A 19,473-nucleotide genomic window follows, 5' to 3' on the forward strand; every position below is an offset into this window, starting at 1 on the left:
CCTAAATACTTGACCTCAACTCTTGTTGGTGTTTTTTTTTTTTTGTTTTTTTAAAGATTCTGCATTGACATGATGAGTTTAAAACCAGTGACTGTTTCGATTTTTGAGGCAAACATATACTTCATATTTTGCCATGCCAGGATTGTGTTTTATTTATACGCGCAATGAATACCATCTAATGCTGTGGTCACAAGCTTCTGATTAAAAGCTGTATCCAGTATTTTAATTTCCAAAATGGAAGTATCTGCTGCAGAATATAGTTGACCTTGGGATACGTAAGTGAGCAGTTTGATAAGAGTAGCTAGGGATTTCTTCATAAAAATATTGCCTTGTGTATTCAGTGCACAACAGTATGGGAAAACTGAAATCTCTCAAGAATATGAAGACAGCTGCAGACCTAGCCTAATTTAGATTATGAGAAAGTAGGTACCTTCAGGAGTCTAAATGCAGTCATCCAACATGTTCTGCTCTGCTCATCTTCAGCACACAGCAACCTCAATTCCTTAGTTTCATTTCTCACTCTGTTGGGCTACAAAATTAAGAGGGAATTCAGTTACGTTTAACAGGAAAGCAACAGCACTTGACATATACTGTATAGGAAAGGCAGGCACAGAGAGTAAGAAAATGGGAAATATTTGCCAAGAAAATACTCATTCACACTCAACTTGTGTTCAGTGGAGGCGAAAATATATTTGGAGAGAAAAGTCTAGAACCAACTTCCCTGACTGGTCCCCAATAAAAGGAGAGTGATCAGTTTGTAATCTTTGCCATTTTACAACAGTCTGCCACTCGAACATCTTGTATCCAAGGTTATCAAGACACTGTACAATTTAAGTAAACTAATCCTCAAAATAACATTGAGAATAACAGCTTTGTCAGCCCCATTTTAAAGATGGCACTTGGAAGTAGAGAGATGAACTGACTCATCTAAGGTCACACATGAAGTCTGCAGCAGAACTGGATGCAGGGACTAGATTGCTCAACACTCAGTCCTCTACCTTAATCACACCACTCCTCAGATACCACTATCTTATTGTTGAGTGTTTTTTCCTGCCTTCTTACTGTTCACGTTAAGATTAATAAAATACTTGGAAGTGTTTTTTGACCACTTGAAATAAGGAAGACTGTGGGTAATTAAAAAAAAATAAAAGGGCGTTTATGTTTTTGATAGATAAGTTTTCCTGGCAATTATCCATTCTAACAGCGCCTGCTGTCCCCTCTGCAGATGGCAGAAGTATTACTGCTGGAACTACCCACACAGACAAGAGGCCAGAGAATGTCAGGCTTGCCTTGTGAGGAGCTACATACATTGCCTTAGAGAACCCCGTATCAGACAGGAGGAGAGCTCTACCCCACCCCCTAAATGCCTATACAAATGGCTTTCCCTGGTTAACTCAGTATGTCTCCACTAGCCATCATTCCTGGGGAGAGAGTTTATTTCTAGCCAAACAGCACTTGCTGGTAGAGACAAGTTCACAGAAATGAGGAACTCCTCTCCATTGCCTCCACCATGAAAACCCTTGAAACACATCAATAAAAGCAGCTCCCAGGCCTGTCTCCCCACTCCTCTCCTCAGATTTTCTCCTGACGCCTGTTACATGGAGGCACACAGTAGATAGCCTTATTTTCAGTACCCAAATGACAGACAATTGGATTTAGGTGCTTTAAAAAAATGTTACCAGACACGTTGGTGACAACAATGAGAGAGGGGTGCACACCGAGGAGTGTCTATATACAAAAGTTGTACCACTTTAGCTATGCTGGTTTAGTTAATATCAGTACAACCCCTAGCATGGAAGGCATTATATTGGTAAAAACGTATTCTGTCTTATTCCCCTTCCCATATAAGCATAAACTATACCAGTAGGAGTATCTTTATCCTGGTATAACTCCAACCACTCTAGTGGTTGTACAGATATAACTTTATTGGTTAAAAAAAAAAAATCTCCCTCACTCGCATGGTTATACCAGTACAAAAGCTGCAGGTAGGCCAGGCATAACAGCTAAAAAACGACCCTGTATACTTTACTCTTCATTTTTCAAACTGACCTCCTGCTTTAAAGTAAGTGCAAACAAGCTGCCTGTTATATTGGTGCATTTACCTCCGTTTAGAGTGCGATCCTCTGCTATGTAATTTGGGCACTTGCTCTCATAAGGAGCTTTCCTTTTCACAGTGATTAAGGTATGAAAAGCAGAGGCTACATGTGAATGTCTGGAACGAGTGTCTGAACATATAACCCCAAGGCCATCCAACAGGCTCACTACCTGACAGCAGTTAGATGATTTTGCACTCAAACCTGCCAGTCCAAAAGATGTACTGGGTTTTCAAAGCATAGAAGCACTGATACTTAAAATACACCCACCTGGAAATTAAATGTCCATAACTCTCAGATTATGTATTTGGAGAGGGCTTGAGGGGCCCTCTCATGTAACTAACATCAGAGCTTCTGAACCTCAGAGTAATATCTAAGCATGCAATTCTAGGTTTTCCATTGTGGAACCTCGTGAGGTCTTGTCTGCTGATTATTTGAAAACGCCATTGACTTTTACATTTAAATAATCTTAAAGTTTACAGCATCATTTAGACAAAATCACTATATCAGTAAATGCACAGCCTGGAACAACTATCACTGCTACTCGATTTGCTGCTGTACAAAGTTTTATCCCTTACGGTCAGACTGTGCTGCCCTCCTACCCTCACCTTCCCACTGCCTAGTATCAGACTTCAAAAGTCTTTCTGAAGTCAATAGGATTACTTAGGGAGTAAACGTCTACACATGGTGAGTAAGGGTATCACAAATTTGCTAAAAAAAAATGCTAATGATTTCAGTTCCACCTTGGGAACAAGTTAATGAGAGGAATTACCTTTACACAAAATCCATAGTCTGCAGGAGCATTATACAATTTCTTGCCTGCTATCAATGAGAAGATATTGCTGTCTTCTAAGTCAGCTAACAACTGCAAGTGTCTTGGCTCCTGTGGAAATATTGTACCTTTTAAATTGTAGGATTAAACCACTGAAACATTTCAATGCCAGCCATACCTTCTCTGAAGAATAACATCCATCAGAGGGCAGTGTATGCACATTTAAACTGCCTCTCTCTAAGCACTTGAAGTTTTATTTAACATATAATAAAATGAACCATTTGACCTTTTCAGATTGACTATATGTTTATAAATGTAAAGCTAAAATTGTTCTCAGGATGCATACTGACAAATTGATCTGTATTTCTGAGATATTTCTCAAGGGAAATACCATGAGACCAAAAAAACTCCAAAACAACAAAAAAGTACCAACCCCAGCAAAACTACACAATAGCAGGAGAAGGGTGGGGGTTTATGCTGAAAGTTGACAAACAATTACATTCTGGTATGATGAAATGATGCGTAAAGCTGGTTTTGCCTTCTACAGAGCTATATTGGTTCTGATTATTGTTAATTCTTTTTTCAAATTTAATAATTCAGCCTTTAGTTACCATCTAAAATAAACCTATAAGAAGTTCACTTTTGAAGCGTTTTCTCCCAAATCCATAAACTCTCATTTAATGCAACTTCAGTATCCACTTATATATTTTTATATATTAAAAGCACATGTATATCTGAGTATATTATTATTATTATAATGAATAAATTCAAAGATGGATATTTCAAGATGAAAGGATGTAGTGACCCAGGTCTTCTTTGCTACTTGCCCATAATGTATTTATTAACGTATTTAAAATAATGTTCTTTTTTTAAAAGAAAACTCTGTGGAAACTTTTATATTCAAAACATCTACTATAAGTAGAAATTCATTTTACATACCAACAATTTTAGTAGCTCAATTCTTTAAACAACTAAAAAAATAAATAAATACCTTTGAAGTTCCTTTTGTGGAGCAATAAAGTCCTGATCTTCTCAAACATACATATAACTTTTTCCACGATTTCCTACCCAACTCTTTAACATGCAAGAAACCTTGAATTTCAGGGCAGCTACTGGAGTTTAAAAAGTTCTGTGGGAGATGAAAATTAAAAATATTAAGTTATATGATTATGTACCAGAAACATAGACAGAGTTAGCACCACACCTTTAGCAAGGAACAGTCGGTCACAGTAACTGACTTAGACTTGAATGTTCCCTAGTGAGAGCTGCTATCTTCTTTCAAAGCAAAGTAGGTCAACAAGCACTAGGGAACTTTTGGTGTCCACGGTGTCCACATGGACAGTTAGTGCGTGGCAGGCTACAGCGTTGTAGATTTACACCCCAGCTTGCCATGCACTAACTGATTTTCAGTGGCACTGACACTGCCCGGGTCCTGGCCAGCGGTCCGGGGGACTCTGCATTTTAACTTAATTTTAAATGAAGCTTCTTAAACATTTTAAAAATTTTATTTACTTTACATACAACAATAGTTTAGTTATATTATAGACTTATAGAAAGAGACCTTCTAAAAACGTTAAAATGTATTACTGACACGCGAAACCTTAAATCAGAGTGAATAAATGAAGACTCGGCACCCCACTTCTGAAAGGTTGCCGACCCCTGGTCTAGACACACCCTTAGGCCTGGTCTACACTGGGGGGCGGGGGAAGGGGAGGATACGCAACTTCAGCTACAGGAATACCTGTAGCTGAAGTCGACGCATCTTATTTCAACTTACCTCCCGTCCTCATGGGGCGGGATCGACGGCTGCGGCTCCCCTGTTGACTCCGCTACCACCACTCGCTCTGGTGGAGTTACGGAGTCGATGGGGAGCGCGTTCGGGGATCGATATATCGCATCTAGACGAGACGTGAAATATCGATCCCCGGTAAATCGATTGCTACCTGCCGATATGGCGGGTAATCTGGATGTACCCTTAGTTACACTTCGCACATTGGCATATTCCTGTTTACCAGGCAACAAGCGCTGAGGTCTTTCTTGCTCCAGGTGTGGTGCTAGCCAATACAGAATGTAACCATTCTTCCATACCTCTATTCCTCTTGCACTGATGAGTACGAACTGATATTTCAACCCAACATTTACACAACACAGAATTAATAAGTTACCTGTGACTAAGAAGCTTACTAGCCACTAGAAATGTGCTAACAAGTGTAGCTTGGAAACAACTGACTGGAATGCAAAACTTCATCCAGCAAATTTAGATAAATGAACAGCCAATGTATGGATTATCCACCACAAATTAATATCCTGTGTACCCCTTTCTGCACCACCCCCCACCACCACCAGGGATATGCACAGGCAGCAGAACATTTCGCACTCAGTAACTCAAATACACTGCATTCAACTATATCTTTACAACTACAAAGGCCCCTAGAAGTCAGGACCAAGAAATATTTTAAGAAATTAGGTTGGTATGCTATTTCTAACTTATATAGAGATGCTAGAAGGTGAACTAATGGGAACAGTTTAATATGCATTCAGGCAAATGAATCACAGAACTGTAGGGCTGGAAGATATAGGTCATCTAGCTGAGGCAGTATTGTTATCAGATATTTTAATCTAAAGCATGCTGCAAGTACATGTATTTGCTGCAAGTACTTGTATTTGCTGCAATGCCATGAATTTGGTAAGAATTTTTCTTAACAAATTTGAATTTTGTTGAGGCAGTTTTTCCGTTTAAAACCACTGATTACCAGCAGGGAAGGACAAGGGCTATGGAGCTCAGGACCTTTGTCCTCAAATATTCAATCTTCCACCAGAGCCTGAAGTGCTTCTCCTGGCAACTATTGCTATGTTTTCTTCTCACCTCATGCAAGACAAAATAAATTAAGAGTGATGGAGTGTAAATCAGGAGTAAACCCAGTGAAGTTGGTGGGAGCTGCTAGGCATTCAGCACTTTTGAAAGACAGGCCACTTATGTAGGTGCCTAACTTTAGGTGACTCACTTTTGAAAATCCTAGTCACTTTAGAAATACATTTGTAAGTCAGAGTGCTGATTAGACATGAAAATCTGTCTAATCCAGAGCCAGTAAACTACTGGGTGAAGCCAGTCAGTTAGGACTTACGTTTCATGCCCTTTGAATATTCCATAGAAGACTTGATGTTTTCTACATTTGTGTTGCCCTGGTTTTTATTCAGTTGGTAAAAATAAACATGTAAGCCCTGTTACGAGGTAAAGAATCTTAGAGGTCAATGTCTGCTCCTCTTAGGATGCCAAGCACGTACTCTGTTCATATTGCCACAACATACTCCTTTATAAGAACTTTGAACTGCTTTGAACTGAATAAGGTATAATATATGTATGCAGCATTGTTTCAAACTGTATACGTATATATAATTTTTACAAAACTTTAGGCAAGCATCTATCATATTTCTTTTCTCTTGTCTCCTTTAGTTCCATTCAGGATGTATTAAACCATTGGTTTGAATCTTATTTTGCATTTATAAGTTTTTAGTTATTTTTTATAAGAAAGGTTGATTCTCATTGGTTGGTATAACCACTGACATATGTTTATGTGAAAGCAAATAGACTTACCACTAAATTTGGTACGACTTCAAGCTAACCATGAGAATACACCTTTTTAAAGCAGTTATATAGCTTAACATACATTTATTTGGATTCTTAATTTTTTTATTACATTAGCAAATCGTGACCAACTCGTTTCTTATTTACTAGACGACAGTACTTTTTATTCAGGATTTGTGTCAGGCTGCATTTGGATAGAAACTGGCATTTAATTAAACCTGTACAAAGCCAGCCTTTGAAAATTGTGTTAGTTAAGGGAAATATTAACAGAGTTAGCAAATAGATGGATTGTTTCTGGCCACCATGGGTCAGATTTCTAACCCATGGCACATAAAGATGCAGATAGATACCTAGTGGGATTTTGCAAAGTGCCTCAGAAGATGAGATGCTTAACTCCCACCGGTGTTAAGCATCTCATGCTAGATGTCCATGTACATACATAGGGTCTTGGCTGGGACTGTACTCAGGCAAGTATCCTGTCCCACCACACTTGCTGCAGCAGCTACACTGCTATTTTTAGCTCACTAGCTCAATCAAAGCTAACGCATGTATATCTACCTGATCTGGAAAAGTAACTTTTAACTGCTGTGCAGCTGTAACCTCGGTGGCCAGCAAACTGACATTTATCACATACACACAGAATGCTCTAACAGCTTAGCCATCACAGGCACTACTAACAGCAGCCCATGGTAATGCCAGATGGCAATTTAGTGGGCATATGCAAACTAACTACTAACAGTTAATTTTTACAATTATTTAAAATCTAAATTAGACTGGCTAAAATTTGCAAAAAAAAAAAAAAAAATCAACACTATGAACATACACTAAATTAAAATCTCCTCTTTTCCTGATCATATTTCCAGTCCTCTTTAATCTTCCTTCCTCGCCCTTTATAAATGCTACTTTAGCACAAGACTGTCTTAGAATACCTGCAAAAGTTGCGACTGTGGGATGCTGCCGTTTGATTGCTGGCACCAAGCAACCATCTGCTCTGGAAAGAAATTCTACAGGGGGGGAAAAAAAATAGACAGTTTGGAGTCAGACTGCATTTACATACTTCTGGTTAGTTAGTATTAGCTAATGGGCTAGATCAGATGGATCTTTTTCAGTCTCCACCTTCTATGATGGTTATTCTTAATTGAATTAAAGACTTTTTTACACTGTAAGTGACGCTAAAGCTTTCAAGTCCAATTCACTTCCTTTCCCCCCCTGCCCCCAAAAAACCACCACAAACTACATTGATATGGCTTTTTTTTTTTTAAATAAAGTTTGCAATATTTCATAAGTACATTTCTCCATCTGTGAAATTAAGGATAAATTTATATTCTATAAAGAACATTCTCCATAACATTCTTCTCCTTTCTCTACAACAGAAAATTCCATCTAAGACAGCTTTCGAGGTAGGGACAGGAGTTAGGAATTACAGTCTCTGGTTTCTAGCAATGGAGGGAAAGAATCGTACCATGGTTAGGACACTAGCTGAGGACCTGGGAGATCTAGATTAGAGTCCTTGGTCCACCAGAGACTTTCTGCGTGGCCCTGGGCAAGTCACTTAGCCTCTCTGTGCCTTAGTTGCCCATTGGTAAAATGTGGATAACAGCACCTTCCTCACAGGGTGTGGTGAGGAAAACTACATTAAAGAATGTGAGATGCTCAGATACTACAGAAATGGGTGTGGGTGTCCTGTAAGTACTTTAAAATAGCTGTTTTCTCCCTCTAACCAAAGCACTGTTTTATGTTGTATTGGGTTGTTCAGTTCCACGAATGGATCATATTAATTACCCAAACTTTAATGATGAGAAAACATTGATGTGTAACTGTCAGGGTTCCCCCCCCCCATTTGCTTAGCAACTCTGCTGAAATCTTGACACCTTTCAGTCTATCAAGACAAATCCCCTTTCAAAATCTTTTCTAATATATTTACTGTGTTCAGGGCAATGTCAATGTATTTCTCATAATGAACCGTTAGCTAAAAAGTGTTCCAGGAAAATGAATACAACATTTTCTGAACATGCATACATACACAAGATCTGCACACTTGGTACAGAATTCTCTGCTGCACAGACTAGATGCTAACAAGGTCTAAGTAAACATCCATTCCTCTTACATAACCGTCACTGTAGTGTAGTCATTTATTTTAGAACCAAGTATCTTGTGCGACACTAACATGGTGTTTCTAAATCCTCCGAGTGTTCTACAGATGCTCAGTATTATGATTTCATTATTTACCCTGAGTTATGACATCAAAGTAAAAAATATTTAAAGGATTACCTTATTTCAGACTTCCTCTTCCTAGCTGTCTTTCTGTACCACATTTTAAAATGTCTATCACATAAGTACCTTAGTGTACTGCATGATATGCTTACAGTATACATTAATTACATTAAGTTACTCTTTGAGTTATTAATCATTGTTAGAACTCTGAATGCCTGGGTATCTGTAAAACCAAATTAAAAGGTTGCCAACAAGCTAAACGGCAATAAAATCTACTGCACTTAGGAACACTATTCATTCTACTTCAGCTAATAAAAGTCTTATTCTTCACGGCACTAACAGATTGAAGGTGAAAGAGGAATCAACCTCCTGCCCCATCATATAATTAGCCAGATGAATTATGAAGATTAAATTTACCGTCTTCCTTTAAGTACTAGTACTAGCCAACACCAGATGCTTATACCTGACTGAAGGGATCAGTGGCCTGATCTGGTATAGAAAAAGAAGGAAGCATTGTTTGATGGTGAGATCATGGGACTGGAAGCCAAACATTATGGGTTCTATTCTTACCTTTGCTACCAATTTAGGTAAATCACTAAAAGAAATGTGGTAGTTCACCAACTTTTCACCTGAGATAATGCTTCATAACAGATGCGTGTGGCAAAGGCTTAAGGCTGGAGCACTTTGAGGTTATCAGATGAAACATACTATAGAAATGCAAAGGTTATAAATCACATATCTTGAAATATCTGGATGGAATGTATCATGGCTGGGGCAGTTTGCCAAACATACACCAGCAACTGGCTCTGCAAATATCTACGTGTGCACACAATTAAGGTTCGCACCCGTAGGGCCATGTCTTTACAAGTTTGAAAATCTGCTTCCAAATAAGCTTAGAAAGATTGCTATACTGTTAAAAATCACAATCGCTTTTAGTTTCTTATAATACTGCGTTAGTTTCCATGATATAATGCAAAACCAACTGAAGTTTCATAGGCAGAAGGGAGGGGAGGAAAAGGAGAGGTAGAGTTACTTTGATCAGTACAAGAAAAAGAAGAAACCCACTAGAAAATAGTAGTAGGTTCACCTATTATGAACCCCTGTTCAACATACATACTGATAAACAGGGAAAATAATCAGGCATGACAAGCACCTTAGAGGTTACCCACAGGTTTCTTCATTACTGGCAGAAACTAAGAGGTCTGGATATTCACATTATTTGGTCAACTTGCTTCATATCAAATAACAACTTTCAGGATAATGAACAAATTGAACTGTTCTTGCTTAGAGAAACCAAGCTGGGCTTTGCCTTTGTATGGTCATTCTTAGACATAGCAACAGCCACCCCGAGACAATCAGATTGTGCAGTCTGATAACCATCAAGATTCTCATTTTTGGGCATAACTTAAGTTAAGCATCTCTGGGCAACTGTGTTACTTGTTTTCAAGAAAGTTGTTTTATACAATGAAGACCTTACCATGCTCATTAACCACATATAATATACGGTGGGGTCCCCATTGTGCTAAGCCCTATACAAAGATACAGTATGCAACAGCTTCTCCCCCAGACAGTTTTACAGTCATTCCGGACAATGAGACTCACCATTGGATTTTTAAAAAATTCATATTTTGCATAATTCTTCCTGAACAAAAATTTACTTTCACTTCCCATAGTGGACTCGACTTGGACTACGAGCTCATGGTCTTCCAAGCACCTCTCTGTGGAGGGAAAAGACAACGTTAATGTCTAATCAGGTAGAAAAAGAAACATGTTCCAAATAGTACAAGTGAAACTGCTCCGAATTCATTTGTTACACAGAAATCCTGTATTAAGATAACAAAAGCCTCTGTGGGGAAAGAGCTTTTATAGGCCTCAAATTATGCTGAAACTGGACCTAAAGGACCAAAACCATAGATAAAGCAATTTTGCTTTAAAAATGGTTTTGATTTAACGTGGTAGGGTTTCATACAAATAAGGACTTTTGGGAAGGAAGAGGTCATAGGATGGTTTGTGTACCCTGATGACAGCAAGAAACTTGAGTAATACAAACTAATTTTTTCTTTTGGTACTTGGTCTATTGTAAAGGAGTGAAGGGGTGGGGACAGCTTTAAGATACAAGTGCAATGTAACTGAAGTGGGTGAAAAAGCATCCTATTCAGCCACACTTTTCAAAATCTAGTATGATCCTGAGGTGAACTTCAGGCCAGATTTATAAGATACTGTGTTTATTATAGAAGAAATCAAAGGATCTCTCTTAAAGGAGTGCCAACAGACAGCAATAGAGGTTTTGTACTTATCAAAGGGAATTTTTCTGCGACTAAAATTGGTCATTTGTATGAATGAACATCCCACCACCACCATAATTCAGTCAAAAAGTACAATATATATGAAAGAATGAACAAGCTAGTTTAATGGGAACTATTCCATTGAAACAAGTAGCTCAAAGTTTTAAAAAATAACTTTTAGAGGACAATTGGTGCAAGTCTACTCTGGGACAATGATGTCAGTGTCCTGACAGGCCTACTGAATGTTTCTAGGAAAATGTCTCGGTATTTTTCAGAGACAAGGTGGATGAGGTAATCTCTGTTACTGGACCAACTTCTGTTCTATGCAGCGTTGCTGTAGCCGTGTTGGTCCCAGGATATTAGAGACCAGCCGGGTGAGGTAATATCTTTTATTGGATCAACTTCTGTTGGAGGAGAGAGACAAGTTTTCAAGCTTACACACAGCTCTTCTTTAGTTCAGGGAAATGTATTTAGCTGTGACACTCTGAGTACAAGACAGAACAGATTGGTTGCATCAAGCCATAATTCACCCCACCCCCTCTCCACAACTGGAGAGGTGTTAACAGACCACTTCACCTTGAGTGGTCCCTTGAAATATGTGTTACCTACTTACGCTAAACAATCTGTTCCAACTTATATTTAGTTGTGACACTCTGAGAATGTTTCACAGACCTAAAGAAGAGCTATGTGTAAGTTTGAAAGTTTGTCTCTCTCACCAACAGAAGATGGTCCAATAGAAGATATTACCTCACCTACCTTGTATCTCTAATATCCTGGGACCAAACACAGCTACAACATCACTGCATACAACGTTTTCCCTATTTTTCAGATGGTTCATTATCAAGGTTTCTAGTATATAACTAGAAATGGGCAAACCAACTCAAATAAAAACACAACTGACCTGAAACTCTGCCTAAAATTCAAGCCTCTTGTGGCTCACAGCCTTCCTCACTTCACTTGCATGCATCTTTGCACTTTCAGGTTTCAGACAGGACCAGAATTATCAAGATAGCATGGGAAAAGCTTCTCTTGTGATATTTTCAAGCCCAGTGAAAAGCAAAAAGTGATTAAAATCTCAAAAGCAAGCATATTCTTGCATGCCTTTCAGTTTAATTTAGTGGGCTCAAGTTAAGATTTACCTTTCATTAGTAATGATCCAGTGGAGGGCCAATTGTCTTTTCCCCATCTGCATTCCACTCAACTGTGACATTTCATTGTGGACTTTAGAGGTTTCCAAGCCTTTGAGGCCACCAGATTGGATTACTGCACTTCACTCTTCATGGGGCTACCCCTGAAGATCATTTGGAAGATATAGCAAGAACAGAAAGCAACCTCCTTTTTAGTGTGCTAGCCACAGAGAGCACTTTGCATCTAGGGGCAGATCCTCAGCTAGTATAACTGGTCATAGCTTCACTGAAGTCAATGAGGCTGTGACACCTTATACCAGCTTAGGATCTGCCCCCTAAGTCTCCAAATTCTCCACTAGGTTCCAAATGTAATTTGACATATTGATTTTAATCTATAAATCACGATGCTGTTTGGGTCCTGGCTACCTCAGACCATCTCTTTCTCCAACAGGGTAACAGGTCAGTGGGGTGTTTTTTCCCCGAATAGTCTTTTGATTTAAAGATGGCAGACTTGATAGTAGGTTGTACCCTGTAAAGGGCCATGGGTTCAGGCACTGCCTTTCCTGGTTGATCTTACAGAGCTTAAAGTCTTTCATCTTTCATGATACAGTGTAAAGCTCACATCAATTTTAAGGTAGTCAGAGTATGTGTCTTGCTTATCCTGAGGAAGCGTAATTTAGGCCAGCATTTGTCCATGTGGCTTGTACTTTGCCTTTTAGTTTGTCTAAATACACCCTATGAATGTTTGATGGAAGTATTGTGTAGAGATGAATAAAAAGTCCTAAACTTGTCTCCTTACCAAGTTAGTTTCCATCTTTCTATGAAATTTTGTGGTGGCATTTCTGCTGAAATAACATATGAGACACCCTGGCACTCCCCTATTCACCACTGTCATATAATTACAGTATGTTTTGCACAAAATATGCCTTGTGAGGTATCATTCTAAGTCTTGATCTGCTAGATATTAATGTCTCATTGGATCGTATGTGCTATCGTCATCTGTGAAGTTATGAAGTTGTGAGGTTGAAAACATCCACAAGCAGCCTTTCTGGTACAATAGTAAAAAGGCCAAGCAATGTTAATGACTTATTGAGGAAATGCACACAAGCACAAGGATTACCCCAGGAACTGTGTACAACAGAAACCTCTCAGAGATAGCACTACACAATGGGAACTGTTTGACCCAGGTTACAGCAAAAGAGATTTCCAGCAACTGGGAAGACGCTATAAAAAGGGAGAAATGACATCATGATGGTACCTCACTCTCCCTACAACACCACGCCTGGAAAAACCTGAGGAACAAAGGTTGAACTGGGGGAAGTGATGGTCCCAGGCTAAAGGGATTTCTAGCCTGTGTATGAAACCTGGGAAACCCAAGCTGCAAAGCAAAGGCAGCTTGCTGTGCCTTAAGAATCTGCCAGCCTGTTTATCACTCAGGGTGAGAATTTGCTAATTCATATCCTATCTAGTGTGTTAAAGCTCAGTTTATGTTTTTGTTTATTTACCAGGGAGGATGCCCAGGATGGTGGCTAAAAGGGTACAGCGGTACCCCAGTTCCAGGTGACACCCCAGGCAAACCAGTCACAACATAATTTGAATTTTCATGTTGATGATACAAGCCAACCAGAATTTGAACATTTTAGCAGATTTAGATGTTGAGGGGAAGCAAACCCACAGCTGTCAGTGTGCTACATCTTTACACAAGCGGCAACACAGGACATTCCTTCTTTTATTGACTAATAGGATGAGGCATTCTACAAAGCTACTTGGCTATGGATGTACCAACACAACAACTTTAGAGATACACTGAATTTTGGCTCCAAAATTAGAATCACAAATGTGTGTTAAGTGTTATTAAATGGTAAATCACAATTATGTAAAGTTATTTGTTTTATCTGGTTGTTTTATGCTTATCCTCAAGAAGTTAAACATGCTACTCTTGTGCATGCTGTCCTAGCTTTAACCCAATCACAAACAAGGATTTAATTCCACATTGCCATTATACATGGACATATTACAATTGTCACAGGCACTGACCTTCCAAAGTGCTGGGGTGGGGGCCTTAAACCTCCGGCTCCTCCTCAGGCCTCACTCCCACTCCACTCCTTCCCCCAAGGCCCCACCCCACCTCTTCCCATCCAGTTCTGTCCCCTCCCCCGAGCCTGCCAAATCCTCCCTCACCCTCCTGCACTTTGTGATACACCTGTTCGTGGCGGGTGGGAGGCACTGGGAGAGACAGGGAGATGCTGTATGTGAGACCCACCGGCGGGCGGGAGGCGCTGGGAGGGGAGCTGATGGGGGGCTGCCGTGGACTATGAGAATCGTGCACATCCATAACAACAGATTTTTCATGATGTTGTAAAGAATGCCCAAGTACCAGTCAATAATAATCCAGAAAGAGCTAACGTAACACTCTGAAGGACTCTAACCATAATGCTTAAGGAAGGCTGATTAGATAAAGTTACTAAAAATGGCACCTGCTAACCAATCTGATCTATTTATTCCTTGTGTTTATTCAAAGTCCTCTCTGGGGGTCACTTCATAACGACAACCAGTTTTTTAAACTGCTTTTTATTACTGTTTAAAACTGCAGAATTAATGCATCTAGGTTCAGTACAGGATCCATCTCATTTCCCCCATCAGTGTAATACCCAGAAAGTTCTGATTACAGAACTATTATTAAGGGCAATTATGCAGCAGCCAGAAGAATCAACAGCTTGAGTTTCATTTTTTCAGTTAGTGAGGTGGCTCTTAGGAAAAGTCGTATTTTTACTTGTAAAATTAAGCAAATTTTATATAGAAGTAAATGAGAAGATGTACACATGGAACCACACAATGACACTACTTCCCAATTCATATTGCCAACAGCTCTATCACTGTTCCAGGTATGTAAAATGTTGCTTTCGCTTACCAATGTTAAATAAACCTGTCCAGTTAGAAAATTCAATTCCCTCCCCTTCAAAAAAATAGTAGGTAATAGTGAAGCAGAAGGAGAGGAAGATGGCAACCTTCATGCGGTCCTCCCTGTTAAGGGCTTTGGCACAACCAAAGCCATCAACATGGTGACTGAATGCTGACTGATGGCCTCACAGTCTAAAAGGCAACTCAAGTGGCAATCTCAAGAGAAACGGCCCTCTTTGGGTCAAACATAGAAATGTAGGATCACACCTTTGTGTATGTCAAATCAACGTAGAAGGCCTCGCTTCTGCAAAATACAATTACTTGACCAAGCTGCTATGCGAACAGAAGGACTAGTAAAGCAGCACACAAGGAAGACACTCAATTGCAAGAACAAACTAGATTTCCAGAGCTACAAATAAAATGTTTGGATTAACTCAAATTTTAGAGATTAATGTCAGATTTTAAGTAAAGTGCAACGTGACCTTAGATGCCAGGAATCTAAATGGGTCTAGAGGCTATATCAGAAACATTGCTTCTATATACACAGTTTTGGGTACACAAATTAATTTCCATGCTCAAATAGCTGTTCGCAGCAATTTGCATGTGGAAATGTTATTTGGACATACAAATGAGTGTGTATGCAAGGGAAGCAGTCTGGTTAAGGTCCCATTGGTAGCAGGGACCTAAAGTATCACTGCACTAACCAGTGAACTCTACATTCCAAGAAGTTAAATCATGCCACCATTGTGTGATCCTGAACTGAACTAATTCTGCAAACAGAGCTCCTATGCAGCCAAGTAGGTTAGGAGGAAAAATTAAACTATTAGGAGGCCACCGTGTTCTTGGATGACTTCAGAACCACCTTCTAAACTAAAGTATTACTTCTGCTGATATCTGAGCATCAGCTAGTTTTGTCGGAAACATCTTCTAGAAACATGTCCACAGAGCCATGAGAATCACTTACGTTTTCCAGAACAGCTGGAATGATTGTTTCACATCTCAAGTGTACCTACATGTATTACAAAAAACCGCATCTGTAGAGGGAAGGTTTTAGAGTATGGGACACCTCATTGTAGATTGAGCTGTGGGGTGGTGAGAGAAGACTATGAGACCACTGCCACAGTCTGGCAATATCTGAAAAATGCACATAAAAAGCCTCTCAGAGCAGCCACCCAAGGGCCAGCAAAATTTGGTAGCATGGAAAATGTTCAAATTAAGTTTAACCAAAATTGTGCTGGTGATTTTTGGGGGATGGATGGATGGTATTTGAATTGTCCAGAGGATGGTCTTTAGTGCAATATATACTTTGAATATATAAGCCTCCACTCTATGGAATTGAGAATTCAGATGAAGTTTCTTTCGTGTGGCAAACTGCATTCCTTTTTTATCTTAGATGCTCTTTCAACTTTAAAATCTTATAACTTTTTCACTCTCAAATCATGAAGTGTATTTTTAAGACCTGTAACATGGATATACTGGATTGCTAACCCTGGAACACTCTTTTAGCAGTTATTTTCCCCCATGGAAAGTTTCATTATAACTCAGGTTGCAGTTTGTACATTGCATTTAATTGAATCAATCTAGGATTTGCTTCATGCTTTACTTTAAAATGGAGCTCCGCCATATGCAGATTCTACTGTATATAAATGCAGACTGATAAGTATCTTGCTCTTTTCCCATCATTGTTAATTACCGAGTTATTTGTATGTAAACAGAAGCTTTTGATTTCCTAATCAGTCTCCTGCCCGATTCATTCAGAGATGTCACACACCAGAGTTTGACAGCACAATTAGTCACCATGGAAGCTATTGTGATGTCACAAACACTGAATTGTGGCATCACTGAATGAATCTGGCAGCAGAAGGATGTTGATTACAAAGGAGAAGGCTTCTGTTTACACAATACCTTGGTAATCAGCAGGGATGGGAAAGGAAATATAGAGAGAGTGCCTGGTAGTTTAATGAGCATTGCTAAAATTAAAATTTTAATAATTTTTCCCCACATGTGGATGTGGTGCTTTAGACTGACGAAATGTAGATTCTGTAACTTATACTGTCAATTTTGTTTTATGCTATGAACAAAGCTGGAAGCTGTCATTTTACATGAACCAGGTTTCCATGTTTATGGAATAGTTAGTTCTATTTTTACATTGAAAAAAAGAATCTAACTGGAAGAATTTGTTAATTGTTAAACTGTAAGACATTTTGGAGAGTTAACTTGCAGAACAGTAAAGTTCTGTGTTTAATAGCATTCATTTAGGGTATCACAGTTCCAGCATATCACTTCTTTCTTTATTTGTAAAGGCTGAATAAATTTCAGATTTTTAAAACACTTTTATAAACCACTGATAGTGTTCTCAATTTCAGTGCTCCTGACTACAGTTAACGGTTTGCTTATTTCTTAAAAAAAAAAAAAAAAAAAAAGGCAGCAATTCACCTCAAAGTATATTGGTTAACATTTCAAATGCCATCTTCTGTATCATATACAATTCTGTATTGTTTCAGCATACTATTCACATACTGCATATTCAAAAGTTGCACATCATGGTGCTTCTACTAAATCCATTCCACAAAGTAAGAGCAGAAGCCAGATTAAGTAGCATGAGATTCTTTCAGGTACTGTAATTAAACCAATTCCTAATGTTATTTAATTCCCCGCAGTTCTTCCTCTTGCTGCCTTCTTGCCAACTGTAACCATGGCACCTTAATTTCAATCAGTTGGAGTAGCTGCTGCCTAGAGAGCACAGATGCCAGTGCTGGTCCAGGAATTCCCAATCCCCTGTGAGTGGCAGTACCAATACTTCCCCCTCCCTGAAGTCAAGTGTATTCAGCCCCCTCTCCTACCCCCACAGTGTGTCTAGCTTTCATAACCATACTGTAGGTATGCAAGGTTGAGTCTGTTCATTCAGGTCTCCCAGCTGGTGATGAGCTGAGCTGATTCACAGGGCCAGTACTCTTTAGGGATCAAGCTTAATTTGCCTAAGCTGTTTATTTGCTATAGCCTCAAAACACAGCAAAGTTAGAATAGTGTGAAGACTAGAAAAATAATATACAGGAGAGTTAAAAATGGTTCAAATGCTTAACACGCATTAGTATAAAGCACACAAGTGATTCCAGCTCACTTAGAGTTTAAAAAACCTTTGTCCACAATGAAGCAATTGTAAAGACATCCATATTGTTATATTACACACTGTATGTTCACAGTTAACATTGCCATGCTTGACGGTTCCCTACCTAATCCTAGATGAGGGTGATGCTCCACTAGGGTCCAGCTGTTATCATCCACACAATGACTTTTGTAAACGAGCAGCTGGCAGAGGTCCCTGGCTGTCATGTCTGCTAGAATTTCGATCACTTTGCTTGTCCCATCTTCACTAAAGACTTTTACATCCTGCAACATAAAGGACACACTTACAGATCAACGGCCTTATGTTCTGAAAATATGCAAACCAGTCACCGTACATAGCGCCCCTCCTTGTTATAACTCCAGGAATCTTAACAGACAGCACAAATGACACACATAATTTACTTTATATTACTTTCTCCTCATCCCCCTCCCACCCTGGTCCAAAAGGAAGATTGGGCAGCATTAATATGAACATGTATCAAGAAGGGGAGAGAGAGCAGAGATTCCTTACGCAGCAGTAGACAACAAGCATAAATGAAATAATACCAATGTACTAGAATGTCTGGTAAAAAACAAATAGAAAAAAAAAATCTAGTTTGGGGTCTACTGAATTTGAACATTTACATCAAATTACGTTGAATTCTAAAAATTAAAAATGGCTCCCTTGCTCAGGACTAACTTTTGATTGTTTCGCCTTTCTAACTTCCACTTGCAGTTCATCCACATATGAATTACCTAGCATTGTTCACACATTTCTCTGTTCCCCCTGAATTCTCTTTCATCTTAGATTTAAGGAGTTTGAAATCAAATGTGCATACACTGTACATTCCAAACATTAATGGAGATAAAGAGAACGTGTCAGAAACCTCCCCCCAACCCCTGAATTATACAGATGCTTTCCCGTTAGCATTGTTCTGCTCAAACAATACAATTACTGCAAAATTGTTTCCCCATATAATCAAATTTAGAGTACCAAGATTTATTTTAATCCCAAATTAAAACATTCTGCATCCTAGCAAGAGAGGACATTGATCTAGCAGAAACCTTGTGGGTAATTTGATATGGAAAATCTTACCTCAACAGCACGTAAAAGGCAGCAGTCAGAAGAACAAGATGGCATTTTAAATATAGATTGCCTCTTGAAAGAGTTTATTCTCTGCCTCTTCCAACCCTTTGCAGACTAAACTGCACACTCGGGGTGTTCTGTAGTGTCAGTGGATTACTGTACTGTACCTGTCACGTAGCCCCTGTTCTGGGTACTGTTTCTGGGGAAGCAGACAACTCTTCCCAGAGCTCCACTCAAAGGGTTACATACAATCTTTTAGGTAGTGAATCAAACCACACTGTGTAGACCAATCCTAGCCCTCCC

At 39.2% G+C, this 19,473-nt stretch overlaps 1 protein-coding gene across 4 annotated transcripts in view; it reads right to left on the reverse strand.

Annotated features, from left to right (window-relative positions):
• GRB10 (growth factor receptor bound protein 10) overlaps positions 1-19,473 on the reverse strand; it is a 244,450-nt gene that overhangs the window by 18,699 nt on the left and 206,278 nt on the right. For all 4 annotated transcript variants that reach the window (XM_039524491.1, XM_039524492.1, XM_039524490.1 and 1 more), the window contains 6 exons: positions 18,212-18,368; positions 10,268-10,383; positions 7,381-7,455; positions 3,857-3,994; positions 2,866-2,976; positions 431-529 (listed from right to left, as the gene is read on the reverse strand). In XM_039524491.1, the coding sequence (XP_039380425.1) occupies positions 431-529; positions 2,866-2,976; positions 3,857-3,994; positions 7,381-7,455; positions 10,268-10,383; positions 18,212-18,368 (696 nt within the window). The remainder of the gene's footprint in view (positions 1-430; positions 530-2,865; positions 2,977-3,856; positions 3,995-7,380; positions 7,456-10,267; positions 10,384-18,211; positions 18,369-19,473) is intronic.

Source organism: Mauremys reevesii, linkage group 2 (assembly GCF_016161935.1).
Source record: "Mauremys reevesii isolate NIE-2019 linkage group 2, ASM1616193v1, whole genome shotgun sequence".
Lineage (NCBI taxonomy): Eukaryota > Metazoa > Chordata > Testudines > Geoemydidae > Mauremys > Mauremys reevesii.